The 14,731-nt window shown below is 42.1% G+C and overlaps 1 protein-coding gene across 16 annotated transcripts in view; it reads right to left on the reverse strand.

Annotated features, from left to right (window-relative positions):
• syde2 (synapse defective 1, Rho GTPase, homolog 2 (C. elegans)) overlaps positions 1-14,731 on the reverse strand; it is a 41,331-nt gene that overhangs the window by 13,749 nt on the left and 12,851 nt on the right. For all 16 annotated transcript variants that reach the window (XR_015524190.1, XR_015524189.1, XR_015524188.1 and 13 more), the window contains exon 3: positions 5,720-6,837. Coding sequence is in view for 4 of the 16 variants with exons in the window: in XM_087307935.1 (XP_087164061.1) it covers positions 5,720-6,837 (1,118 nt within the window). In the remaining 12 variants the exon portion in view is untranslated. The remainder of the gene's footprint in view (positions 1-5,719; positions 6,838-14,731) is intronic.

Raw genomic sequence — 14,731 nt, forward strand, 5'->3', positions numbered from 1 at the left:
ATTCAACTTATTCCCTTTATTCACCACAGTGGAATGAATCGCCAACTATTCCAGCATATGTTTTGCACAGCGGATGCCCTTCCAGCTGCAACCTAGTACTGGGAAACACCCATACACACTAATACAGTACGGCCAATGTAGTTGATCAGTTCCCCTATAGTGCATGTGTTTGGACTGTGGGGGAAACCGGAGCACCCGGAGGAAACCCACACCAACACGGGGAGAACATGCAAACTCCACACAGAAACACCAACTGACCCAGCCGAGACTCAAACCAGAGACCTGAGTGCTGTGAGGTGACAGTGCTAACCATTGAGCCTCCATGCCGCCCTATTATTATACATTATTACACTAATAAATGACTGCACGAGTGTAACACCAGCAGCATTTACAGTTTCTCATTGTAGTGTTAGACACGCCAACACGGGGAGAACATGCAAACTCAACACAGAAACACCAACTGACCCAGCAGAGGCTCAAACCAACAACCTTCTTGCTGTGAGGCAAACGTGCTGCCCGTTCATAAACGCACACATAAAGAAGAAAATAACAGCTTAAATCAATGCATAAATAAACATTTATGAGAACATTCAATGTGAAAATGAATAAATTAAAATAGAGAAATGCCAAATTAAATACATATATACTGTTATTTTTAAACATTTCAATCATTTTGTATAAGTCTCTTTGAAGAAAAGTGTCTGCTGATGACTAAACGTAAAAGTTACAGAAATGTACTTTATTAAATGCATCATTAATTATTCATTTATTCATTTTCTTGTCGGCTTAGTCTCTTTATTAATCCGGGGTCACCACAGTGGAATGAACCGCCAACTCATCCAGCACGTTTTTACGCAGCGGATGCACTTCCAGCTGCAACCCATCACTGGGAAACATCCATACACACTTATTCACAATCATACACTATGGACAATTTAGCCTACCCAGTTCCCCTATAGCGCATGTGTTTGGACTGTGGGGGAAACCGGAGCACCCGGAGGAAACCCACGCCAACACGGGGGGAACATGCAAACTCCACACAGATGCATCATAAATGAATGAAATGAAACTAATGTCAAATAGATTCATACATACAGTCCCCAAAACTGAACATATTTATAAATAAACACATCATGCACAAATAAATGCATGAAATTGTAACACACAAACAAGAGAATAACTGCTTCAATAAACCAATGCATGCTTACATATTTGCATAAATACACATTTAAGGAAATATTAAATGGCAAAATACATGCATTTTAAATAAGTACACACTATTATTTTTTTAAACACCTTTCAATGATGTCTGCATGTTGTTTTGAATAAAAGCATCTTCTGAATGACATAATGTAAATGTAAAAAACATTATTAAAGCTGTGCATCACAAATGAATGAAGAATTTATGAAGTCAAATAAACGCATACATACAGTACCCACAACAACTGAACACGTTTATAACTACACACATGCACAAATAAATGCATGAACATGTTAACATAAATGCTGAAATGCACAAAAAAGCACACACACACACACACACACACACACTGCGCAGAATACAGTATGCAGTAAACTTGTATTTAATTCCAAACACAGCGATTTATCCACAATACCCTACACTGTCAAACAGCAGAGTGATGCAGAGCAGTGTGTGTGTGTGTGTGTGTGTGTGTGTGTGTGTGTCTAGACTGTGGAAACGTCACCCAGAGGAAATAATAGCTTGAGCACAGTCTTGTTCAAAACAGCTAAAGAGTTTCCTGAATGCTCTTAACTCTTCCTCTACTGAAGGACACGTCCTGACCCTGGATCAGCTCTGAATGTGACCGCAGACTGCATGCGGATGCCGACGCTGGCACGTATTCGACTCCGGGGAGGAATTTTTTCATTTGGGTGAAAGCCAGACGTCCCCACACTGAGCCTTTATTACTGGGGTCACACTGCAGAGGTCAGAACAACACTACAAGACCAGCAGAAACACTTTACTGTGTTCAACCATACTATCAATGCTCTGCAGTCACTACACAACACAACAACTGTAATGATTGATCAGTTGTGGTGGTTTTACAGTTGCTATGGTAACACGACAACTACAGTAATTGATCCGTTGTGGTGATTCTACAGTTGCTATGGTAACACAACTGCAGTAATTGATCTGTTGTGGTGATTCTACAGTTGCTATGGTAACACAACAACTACAGTAATTGATCTGTTGTGGTGATTCTACAGTTGCTATGGTAACACAACTACAGTAATTTATCTGTTGTGGTTATTCTACAGTTGCCATGGTAACACAACTGCAGTAATTGATCTGTTGTGGTGATTCTACAGTTGCTATGGTAACACAACTACAGTAATTGATCTGTTGTGGTGATTCTACAGTTGCTATGGTAACACAACTACAGTAATTTATCTGTTGTGGTTATTCTACAGTTGCCATGGTAACACAACTGCAGTAATTGATCTGTTGTGGTGATTCTACAGTTGCTATGGTAACACAACAAAAGTTTTTTAATCTGTTGTGGTGATTCTACAGTTGCTATGGTAACACAACAACTACAGTAATTGATCTGTTGTGGTGATTCTACAGTTGCTATGGTAACACAACTGCAGTAATTGATCTGTTGTGGTGATTCTACAGTTGCTATGGTAACACAACTGCAGTAATTGATCTGTTGTGGTGATTCTACAGTTGCTATGGTAACACAACTACAGTAATTGATCTTTTGAACAGTTGAAACTGAGACAAACACACACAAACAGAAACACACACAGGTTTATTTGTGTAAGCCCTGTTATAAACAGAAATGATGTTCTGTGTGTGTTCTATATATAAGAGCAAAAACAAGCGTCAGAGTGAGTGAAGGCATCAAAATGTTCATGTTTTTCACTGAGCTGTTGCTTTAAACTGGCTTTATGAGCTGCGGAAAAACCCTCACGGCACACAGCTAATAATTTACCACACACACACACATGCACACGCACACACACACACACAGTGGCTGGTTGTTTTCCTTCGGCCATAGTCCATAGCACACATTCCTTGAGCACTGGTGACCTGTGCACATCTGAAGCCCTGCAGGGACACTTTCTGCAGACAGACTCCTATAACACACACACACACACACACACACACACACACGCACACACACACACACACACACACGCACACACACACGCACACACACACGCACGCACACACGCACGCACACACACACACACGCACGCACACGCACACACACACACACACACACACACACACACACACACACACACACACACACACACACACACACACACACACACACACACACACACACGCACACACACGCACAGCATCTGGGACAGAGTCAATGCTTCAAAAGTGTGTGTGTGAGGAGTCAATACTTCAGCTTAGTCCCTTAATTAATCAGGGGTTGCCACAGTGGAATGAACCACCAACTATTCCAGCTTATGTTTTACACTGCGGATGCCCTGCGGAGGGGAGCTGCTATACCACCCTAACAAAGCTTTCCTTTAACACATCTGTCTCCCACAGACACGGACACTACTCCAGACAGTAAAGTGAGGCAACTCTCTCCTCAAAGGGTGTTAGTTCATCATCCCCTGTTCGCTACACACTTTGACGGTGGCCCCTGTTCTCCCCCCTGCTGCTAATGCAAAAAGACACTGTAAGACACACAATATGGATATTAATGTTTGCACTCATTTGCCATAATGTAAATACTGTGACTATTTATTGCATCTAGTACATTTTATTTTACATCTTATATTTTAGTATTATGTCTATTGTTGCCACTAATATACCTGTTCATCATAAGGCCTGAGTCCTGGGTCACATGTGGGCTTCAGATGTGGATTCAGCATTCAGAGGCTAACAGCGCTTCACAAGACTCTCACACACAGAGAGAAACACATTTAACCCTTTTCCCACAGGATCCACCAGGATCTCTGCTCGAGGGGATGAAACTCTCTCTCACACTGATCTAGAATCAGATTTCCCATGTGTGTGCGTATTGAGCTGCGAGGGTAAATCTGATCTGAGACCAGCAGTCGGTTGTTTTGTGAGTTGACGGCAGACACACTTGGTGGGATGAATGGACGAGAGAAGCAGTAAACTCTGGGTGACACTGTAACAGAGACAGATACTGTGTGTGTGTGTGTGTGTGTGTGTGTGTGTGTGTGTGTGTGTATAATGGAGATGAATGGCTTGGGTTTGGCAATATGCCAGAGCACACAAACCACGGAGAGGCCTTGCTAAGCTAGTGTGTAATGTCCATGGACAAATACTGAGGAAGGGTTGCTGAGCTCACTTTAACCAAAGCCTAACAGATGACAGATGAACTCACAGTGTAAATTACCATGGAGGACGGCCTGCAATTCACCACCGAACATAGTTACTGATACTAAAGACTTGGATTTTAACATCCTTAGCATGCCTGGCACCCATTCCAGAGACACTAGTTAGAATTCTAGAGGTAAAATTGGTGTCGTGACCAATAGACACCAGTTGAGGGTTGAATTGGTGCCGTGACCCAGATTGAAGTAAAGTTGAAAACATCAATTATTCGTGGAAAAACAAAGTGACTGACACTAGAGGCTGGGGTTTTTAACATCCTTATCATGCTTTAGTTGTTGCTCGTCAGAAATCCACTGGGAGCGGGAGAAGAATAATTGAAAAGGTAAAATTGGTGCCGTGACCCAGACAGGAGTAAGGATGGAGGATTTGTTAAGGTTAAGTAAAACACTATTTTGGCCTCAAGAATCACACTAGAGGTTATTTTTATTATTTCCTTAGCATGCCTGACACCCATCTCAAAGACACTAGTTACAATTCCACTTAGAGTGGGAGAAGTGCGATTAGAAAGGTAAAATAGGTGCCGTGACCCAGATGAGAGTGAGGTTGGGGGAATAGTTAAGAGTGCGTAAAACATACCTATTTGGCATGAAGAGGCAAGTTAGGTAGTTATACTAAATATTTAAACATCCTTAGCATGCCTGACACCCAACCCAGACACACTAGTTAAAATTCAACTTGAATAGGGGCGAGTTGAATTGTAGGGGTACAATTGGTGCCGTGACCCGGATGGGAGTTATGTTGGGGGGAGTCTTGCATATCACTTAATGGAGAAAAGCCAGCAAGACTGGTTAAGTAAAACATAACTTTTTGGCCCCAAGAGGCACATAAGTGACTAACACGGGGCAGTTTTTACCCATCCCAGACACCCGTTCCAGTGGCAATTCCAGAGATTAAATTAGTGCCGTGACCCGGAAGATTAGTTAATGGTGAGTAAAACATACTTTTTTTTGGCCTCATGGGCCACATTAGAGTCTGACACCATAGCCTGGGGTTATCATCCATAGCATACTTGATTTGCATACAAGAGACACTAGTTACAATTTCACAGGGAGTGGGAGAAGTGCAATGGGAAGGGTGGAATTGGTGCCGTGACCCGGACAGGAGTGAGATCAGAGAAATGGTTGATGGTGAGTAAAACATACATTTTTGTCCTCATCTTCTGAGGTGGCTGGCTTCTCCTACTGCATATATTTGCTCAGGTTTAGCAGGACGATTGTGTGCTCTATTTTGAATAGAAACGCTGCTTTATTCTCGAATGTTTCAAGCAATATTCCAGGTTTGCGCATGAATCTAATACACATCTTTGGATGGAAACACAGCACACACTTCACTGTTAAATGAAATTCTGCGTTCACTCACCTGGCAACCCCTCCTCTCGATCTCAGAGATGCACTTCTCGATGAGCAGCGGGACCATGAGCCCGGACGCCTCCCGCTCCACCACATGCCGCGCCTCCACCCCGAACACCTGCATTTGGGGATGATCTCCGTCCAGCGAGTTCTGCCTCTGCTCCATCAGGCTCAGCTTTACATAGATCATCCCGCGCGGCTCCAGACGCACTGCCAGCTGGTGTGTTTTACTGACTCGAAATAAACCCGGCAGAACTACGGTCCCATGACAGCACACCCGGTTCCGTCGCGGAGTCGACTCCCAGCTGAAGACAACAAGTTTGAGATGCTGAGCGTTCTCCAGCTCGATATTAAAGGTGTGGTCCATGTCAAGAAACGATGTGCGACAGGTTAGCAAAGCCGTACGAGCTTTATTGACCGAGTCCACCTGAATGGCGCAGTAGATATCCCGGGAATCGACCCGCGGCGGCTTCAGATCTTCTGCGCCATAGAAATGCAGACTCATTAGTCCCGAAATATAAGTTAGGCACTTTGGCTGCTCGGTGAAACTGTACGAACGGAAAGCATCGATATCCAACTCTGTACCGGGGAGTTTGGGACTTCCACCGTTTCCGTTGGGATCCCGCGTTTTGCAGTTCTTTCTTTCAGAGTTTGTATGCTTGCCTGATTTTGCCACAAGTTCCGGTGAATCTCCGTCACTGAGGTATCCTCCTTTACTTGCAGATTTGGGAACTCCAGCACTGTTGCTTCTCCGCTTATCGAAACTGTGCTGTGTTGAAACACTGCTGTCCAGATGGTATCGCCAGATCACGTTTCCGCTGGCCAAAGCCGTGGTCACGCCAGCAGGGGGCAGTCTGGATGGGCCCAGATCTGCCATTCCATTGACTCTCGGTGAGTGAGCCCTGGGCTCTGATTGGATGTTATTGACGGGCACATTGTTAATAGGGTTGCCTTTAACACTGAGCTTCCGACTCAGATCAGGCAGCTTCTTCATCTTCATAGAGAGTTTGCGGACAGTTCGCGGTGACTTGATTTTATCGGGAAAAGACCAATTAATCGTTGTCGTCTTTTTAGTTGGGTTTGGACTGGATGATGGAGAACGTCCAGCAGTGCACTGCTCTGAGGAATCTGGGGAAGAAAGAAGAGGGGTTAATTAGTACATTTAGGGTTGCACACTTTATTGTTTCAGCATTGATAATGCATAATTCAATGATAATTTGATGCAATTGATGGGTATTTCTCCAGTGTAGAGTGCATGGCAGCAGCTGAACACAGACGTTCTAGTAAACTAAGGGTGCTTTCACACCTGTGAATGGATTCAGTTGTTCTGAAACAGAGATTACAAATGTTACATTGTTGCTCTTTGCTCTTGGAGCGGTTCGCTTTCACACTGCAAAGTTTCTAATCGGACCAAAAGAGCTAAAACAAGTCACGTGTGAGTAAACTCTCCTCACATTGGTCAGTGTCAGGGTTTATTTTGCAGCGTCCCGCTCAGCTGTCAGGAGAGGTGGTGGTTTGGTGGTGATTGACAGGGTGCGCGCGACGTGTCTGAGGAGAGACGCGGTGGGGAGGGGTGAGAAGGGAGTGCAACAATGCCTATTTGAGGACCGGTAGGGAGACGCGAGATTACCGGGAGATCATCACTCGTTTGCGGGCATCCGGAGACTCGCGAAACTTCCCGCCCTACTCATAATTCTCTCTTCATATAGCCGTAAGCCTATTACATATCCATACAACACTGTGATATAACCGCGCTCGGATTGGATTGCTTTCTCACTGCAATCGAACCGCTCCAGGGGTTATTTCAATCAAGCCGAGACCACCTCACTCAAGCGATCTCGGAGCGATTGATTTGGCGCGGAACAGAGCGCGATTACCCTGTTCACATATGCCAAACGAACCGCGCTAACTGGGCAAACGAGACACGTTCCCAAACAAAAGTGTAGGTGTGAAAGCATCCTAAAGCTGTGTCAGTCCAGTGTTCAGAGCTGAAGTTCAGTTCAGTTCAGTGGGGTTTAATCTTCACTGCTGAAAGACCAAACACTGAAGAGCAAATCCATCCATGCGCATCTCCATATCGCAATGTGTGTGTCTGCAATAGTCACATAGCAGGATGTGCAATGTTGAATTGGGATTATGGTTGATAAACAACTGAAAATACATGAAAATTGTGGAGTCAATGCAAAGTACAACCATAAAAGAGTGAAACTTTATCATCTGAATGTTTTAAAGGCATTCCAATAGAGTTTAAAGCATTTGGGCACAAAAAAAACAACATTTGTAACTTTAAAGAGGAATAATGTTACGGATTTACTACAATAAAAGCTATACAATGTTGTTTTACATTTCATTGTTCAATTCCTGAACCCGAATCCTGTTTGACTCTCCAGAAACCTTATAATTTGACTTTTCTTCTTTGCTTTATAGCATTTATTCTAATTTCTTATATTTATACATGATTCACACCCTGACAAAATCCCCCCAATCAATCTAAATTCAAGATCATTGTCCAAACAGAGCTGTTCAAGCCCTCTGGTGACATTGTAGTCAATTTACATTTGAGAACAGAAGTTTACATACACAGTACAAAAAGGCACATAACCATTTACAAAGGGAGGATGTTAATGTGAGTAAACCTTTCCTCTTTTAGGTAAGTTAGGATGATCAGATGTGTTTCTGTTCTGCTTAATATCAGAGTATTAAGAGAGATGTTTATTGAGAAATGGTTATAACTCTTCTTGAAAGTCAAGTTTACTATCAATAAGATATTCTGCCTCTGGAAAAGCTCAGATGATGATGTCAGGGTTTTGGAAGTTTCTGATTGGCTAACTGACAACATTTGAGTTAATGTGAGGCACAACTGTAGAATAGTATTGAAGGAAAAGCTCAAACACACTGCTTCCTTCTGTGACAACATGAGAAAATCAACAAGCCAGAATCAACAACAAAGCCAGATTACCATTAGCTGAATGACACTGGGAATAGACTGATGTTAGGAGACATGTGCTGTGCTCTGATGGAGCTAAGATTGAACTGTTTGGCCATAATGAGCAGTGTTACATCTGGAGGACAAAGGGGAAAGCGCACAAGCCTAGAACACCATCCCAACTGTGCAGTATGGGGGCGGCAGCATCATGTTGTGGGGCTGTTTTGCTGCAGGAGGGACTGGTCCACTACACAGCATAGATGGCATCATGAAGACAGAACATTATGGAGAAATACTGAAGCAACATCTCAACACATCAGCCAGGACATTACAACTAGCCCACAAATGGCTCTTCCAGACAGACCATGACCCTAAACACACTCCCAAATGAGTTCACATGTGCTTTAAGGACAACAGAGGGAATGTTTTAGAGAGGCCATCACAAAGCCCTGATCTCAATCCTATAGAGAATGTGTGGGCAGAGTTGAAAAAGTTTGCGCAAGCAAGACTCTGTCAGGATTTTGTCAGGAGGAATGGGCCAAAATTCTTGCAAACTATTGTGAGAAGCTTGTGGATGAAGACCTAAAACATTTGACCAAAGTTATAGTTTAAAAGCAAAGATAAAAACATACCAAGGAAATGTGTGTAAACTTTTGACTGTCTAGAAATTAATAAAACATTAATTTCTAAAACAATTCTAAAAGATACAGTATTTATTCGGATTTTCCCATAATCATGCAGTCCTACCTTACTGTATGCACCAAACAAGCAGCATGATCATTTTCCATAATTCCTTCCTACTCCTCCTGGCCTGATTGCTCCTGTTTAGTCTGCAGGATTCCCCTTTACACCACACAAACGCCATAATAACTACATATATCCCAAAAAGTCCCTTTCCAGCTCCGTCCCACACATCAAACACTGAACATCTGTGGAAGATTCCGGAGCGGAGGAACCATAAACCAGAGTGCTGCGGTTAAACCTGGCCTTCAGCTAAACTCTTTCTCTTGCTCCCGCGATTAGCAGATTCATTCTGGGACAGCGTCTGTGGCTGAAGTCTTTATGCAGCAGCTGACGATTCAGATTTCTCTTAAAGGAACACTCCACTGTTTAGTAAATACGTTCATTTTACAGCTCTCCTAAAGTTAAACAGGTTATTTCAATCATTTTATAATCCATTCAGTCAATCTCTGAGTCTGGTGGAAGCATTTTTAGCTTAGCTTAGCATAGATCATTAAATGGGATTAGACCGTTAGCATCCACTTATTATAATTAGGCTTATTTTACAGCTCTACTAAAGTTAAACAGGTCAGTGTCAGGTTAGTTACATCATTTTTAATCTTTTCAGCCAATTTCCATGTCTAACAGGAGCACTTTTAGCTTAGCTTAGCATAGATCATTAAATTGGATTAGACCATTAGCATTCACATTTTTTGTAAATAGTCTCATTTTACAGCTCTCAAAAAAAAATAATAAAAAACAGATTAGTTTCACCATTTTTTATCTATTCAGCCAATCTCTGGGTCTAGCAAAAGAACTATTAGCTTAGCTTAGCATAGATCATTGAATCGGATTAGACTATTAGCATCCACTTTTTTGTAAATAGTGTCATTTTATAGCTCTCATAATAATAAACAGGCTATTTCCACCAGTTTTAATCCATTCAGCCAATCTCTAAGTCTTACAGAAACATTTTTAGCTTAGCTTAGCATAGATCATTCAATTGAATTAGACCATTAGCATCCATTTTTTAGTAAATAGTCCTATTGTACAGCTCCCCTAATGTTAATCAGGTTATTCCACCAGTTTTAATCTATTCAGCCAATCTTTAAGTCTTACAGAAACATTTTTAGCTTAGCTTAGCATAGATCATTGAATTGAATTAGACCATTAGCATCCACTTTTTCTGTAAATAGTACCGTTGTACAGCTTTCTTAAAGTTAATCAGGATATTTCCACCATTTTTTATCTATTCAGCCAATCTCGGGGTCCAGCAGGAGCACCGTTAGCTTAGCTTAGCATACATCATTAAATCCGATTAGACCATTAGCATCTCGCTTAAAAATGAGCACAGAGTTTTAATAATTGTCCTGTTTAAAGCTAGACTCTTCTGTAGATACATTGTGTGTTATGAGACCGATGGAAATTGAAAAGTTGCTATTTTCCAAGCTGACTTGGCTAATAAATATAGCTTGATGTCAGCAGTTCAATCATATTACACATCAGCTAGCATCCTAGCCATATTAGCCTGGAAAAATCGAAAACTTTCCATCTTCCATTGGTCTTAGTACACAATGTAAATACAGAACAGTCGAACTGTAAATAGCACAATTCTCTTTAGGCTACAGTCATTTTTTGACTGAGATGCTAACGGTCTAATCTGTTTCAATGATCTATGCTAAGCTAAGCTAATGGTCTAATCAGATTCAATGATCTATGCTCAGCTCGGCTTAAAATGCACCTGTATGAGGGAAAATCAGCTGAATGAGTTTTAAAAACACTTCAGTAGAGAAGAGTGGAGTGTTTCTTTAAAAGCTGAACATGCAACCAAAACTGTTCCCGTTCTCTGATCACATGACAGGCCGCTCAACTTTTCTACAACAGCGGCTCTGTGTCTGTAGTTCTGGGCCTCCTTCAACACCCTCCGTTTGATCTGGAACTTACAGCCCGCATAAAACAAAGAGCTGATTCTGTTTCAGAGAGAGAGAGAGAGAGAGACTCTATTTTGAGAAAGACTGATGTGATGAAGACAGGACAGGGGTCAGTTCACACTTCAGGGATGTTCAGGAGAGAAACACTAGCTGTGCTTCCATCCAAAGATCAAATGAAACTCCTGCGCAACACTGTCATGATCAGCCAGTAGATGAGCGTCTCCATCAGTGCTGCACAGTGCGCTTTTACTCCCACTGGAACACATGTAATTCAGGCAGCACACACACACACACACACACACACACACACACACACACACACACACACACACACACACACACACACACACACACACACACACACACACACACACACAAATGGTACTCACTACATCTGGACCTAGGGATGGGACTGAAACTCGGAGCTTTATTTTAACGTTATAAAAGAGCGAAGTATGTATAATATCGGTTCGGCTATCAGTACTGGAGAATCACTGCTGATTAATTACTCACAGTAGCATCATTCGTCTGCAGAGTCGGCAATGTCACATGAGGAATGCTCGTGTTTTCGCCCAATAGTAAAACGGCAAATGCATCAAGTATTAAAGCCGTACAGTTCTCGGCTGTGTGCACGAGCTCAGTGGAGGCTCACACATATCATAGACACAGACTCGCGCGCACACACAGCTCGTAAGCTTGCAGAGTGGCGGAGAGAGCCAAACGGGTTGTATTTCCCGAGTGGACACAGACAATGCCCGTCGCACAAACGCGACATGTTGTTTTCTTGTATAAGCAGAAACGCAAGCATGAAGCCAAGCATCTCTCAAGAGAGCATTAACTGCAGACAGACTAATGAAAAGTGTTCTAGTGACTAGCTAAAGGTGCATCATACACATGGTTACGCTAGCAGACAGTCACATTGGGTCTCTCTAAATGAGTATTAGATTAATAGTTGAATAAACACACACAGGGGCGACGCAGTGGGCAGCACGTTCACCTCACAGCAAGAAGGTCGCTGGTTTGAGTCCCGGCTGGGTCAGTTGGTGTTTGTGTGGAGTTTGCATGTTCTCCCCGTGTTGCATCCTCCTGGTGCTCCGGTTTCCCCCACAGTCCACTTATTATAATTAGGCTTATTTTACAGCTCTACTAAAGTTAAACAGGTCAGTGTCAGGTTAGTTACACCATTTTTAATCTTTTCAGCCAATTTCCATGTCTAACAGGAGCACTTTTAGCTTAGCTTAGCATAGATCATTAAATTGGATTAGACCATTAGCATTCACATTTTTGTAAATAGTCTCATTTTACAGCTCTCAAAATAATAATAATAATAATAAACAGATTAGTTTCACCATTTTTTATCTATTCAGCCAATCTCTGGGTCTAGCAAAAGCACTATTAGCTTAGCTTAGCATAGATCATTGAATCAGATTAGACTATTAGCATCCACTTTTTTGTAAATAGTCTCATTTTATAGCTCTTATAAAAATAAACAGGCTATTTCCACCAGTTTTAATCCATTCATTTAATCCATCTCTAAGTCTTACAGAAACATTTTTAGCTTAGCTTAGCATAGATCATTCAATTGAATTAGACCATTAGCATCCACTTTTTAGTAAATAGTTTAGTAAATAAAGGTGCATCATACACATGGTTACGCTAGCAGACAGTCACATTGGGTCTCTCTAAATGAGTATTAGATTAATAGTTGAATAAACACACACAGGGGCGACGCAGTGGGCAGCACGTTCACCTCACAGCACTCAGGTCACTGGTTTGAGTCCCGGCTGGGTCAGTTGGTGTTTCTGTGTGGAGTTTGCATGTTCTCCCCGTGTTGGTGTGGGTTTCCTCCGGGTGCTCCGGTTTCCCCCACAGTCCAAACACATGCGCTATAGGGGAACTGGGTAGGCTAAATTGTCTGTAGTGTATGGGTGTGAATGAGTGTGTATGGGTGTTTCCCAGAGATGGGTTGCAGATGGAAGGGCATCCACTGCATGAAACATATGCTGGATAAGTTGGCGGTTCATTCCGCTGTGGTGACCCCGGATTAATAAAGGGACTAAACACACACATTCAATAACAATGAAAACAGAACTGTGTTCTGCAGTAGCCTAAATAAATATTAAACAAGCTTTTACATGAGTGTGTCTGCAGATATAGCCTAATATACACTGTTCTTATCCGCTTGTTAAGTGTGACGTCACGTGAAGCGGCTTCCGGGTCCAAGCGCTCTGTTCAACTGAATGGGGAGACTCATGAAATGGTAATAATAAACGTTTACACAGCGATTTAAGGCTTTCGAAAGTCACGATGGCAGTATATATGTGTCCATGCCTAATATCCGATGGCCAGAAAGTGATTAATTATTTTATAAATTGTTCATTTTTTGGTATTTGTTATGCAGCAAGCCTTGAGATTGTTGTGTACACTACGACTTTATATAAATATAACTTTAATATGTGATAGGAATAAAACGTGATCATAAACGAATGATTTCTCCACTCAAATGAAACCAGTATACATACATCAAACACATCACCACTTAACAAGCGGATTAAGAAATTATTTTGAAAACCTGCTTATGTTTACGTTTATAACTCCCAAAACACCGGTGATGGGTGACTGGTACAGTATGGCTGTGTTCGGTGCGCTTTTATGCCTGTTAGCACTGTCAAACAAACTTTTTGAGCTGATATTAATATTGTGCGCGTGATCATTGAAGCGCTCTGATATCCACTCCTGTCAGAAGTGACTCTGTTGAGAGTGAAGCGCAAAAAACAAAGGAGACGCCGGAAAAACAGCAGCGAATGATGCGTCAGCAACCTAAACATGAACACACTGCCCTGTTTAACCATGATCATCACCATATGTGTGGCGCTGTCTCTGATCTGCAGTCATCATCAGATCATGCTGATCGTGAGGTCAGTAATCAACATGTATACAGTATTGATGTGTGTGAAGCATCGGTGTTGTGAGAAGTGCTGCTCGTATGATATGTGAGCGACCCGTGCAGCTTTACTGTGACATTTCCTTCAGCGAGAGTCGTGGCCACTGAACTTCCTGTCGTGCATTACGCCCACCAGGATACCCTTTTGACAGTGGAAACACAAGCCTGATGAAGGTGACCCAAACCCACCCGTACCAGACAGTGGAAACGGGCCATTATGTCAATGTGTAAATGATAAATCATAAATATCTGATTATTGAACTGCATTTTTCAGCAGCAGGAGCGCAAGAAAACAAGAAAGACCCCCACTTCTTTTCCTCCAGAAGAAACAAGGGTAAAAACTGCGAGTCATTCTCCTGCAGACCGCTGTACATTCCTTTACAGGAGAATTTTATTGATTTGTTTTACAATTATTGATTTTGCTTTACATTAAAAATGTAATAATTAAATAAAGTTTCTAATTCTGTCTATTTGTTTTGTTTTTCATTAAAAAATTAAATA

The sequence above is a fragment of the Danio rerio genome, chromosome 23 (genome assembly GCF_052040795.2).
Source record: "Danio rerio strain M-AB ecotype USA chromosome 23, GRCz13ab, whole genome shotgun sequence".
In the NCBI taxonomy this organism is placed as follows: Eukaryota; Metazoa; Chordata; class Actinopteri; order Cypriniformes; family Danionidae; genus Danio; species Danio rerio.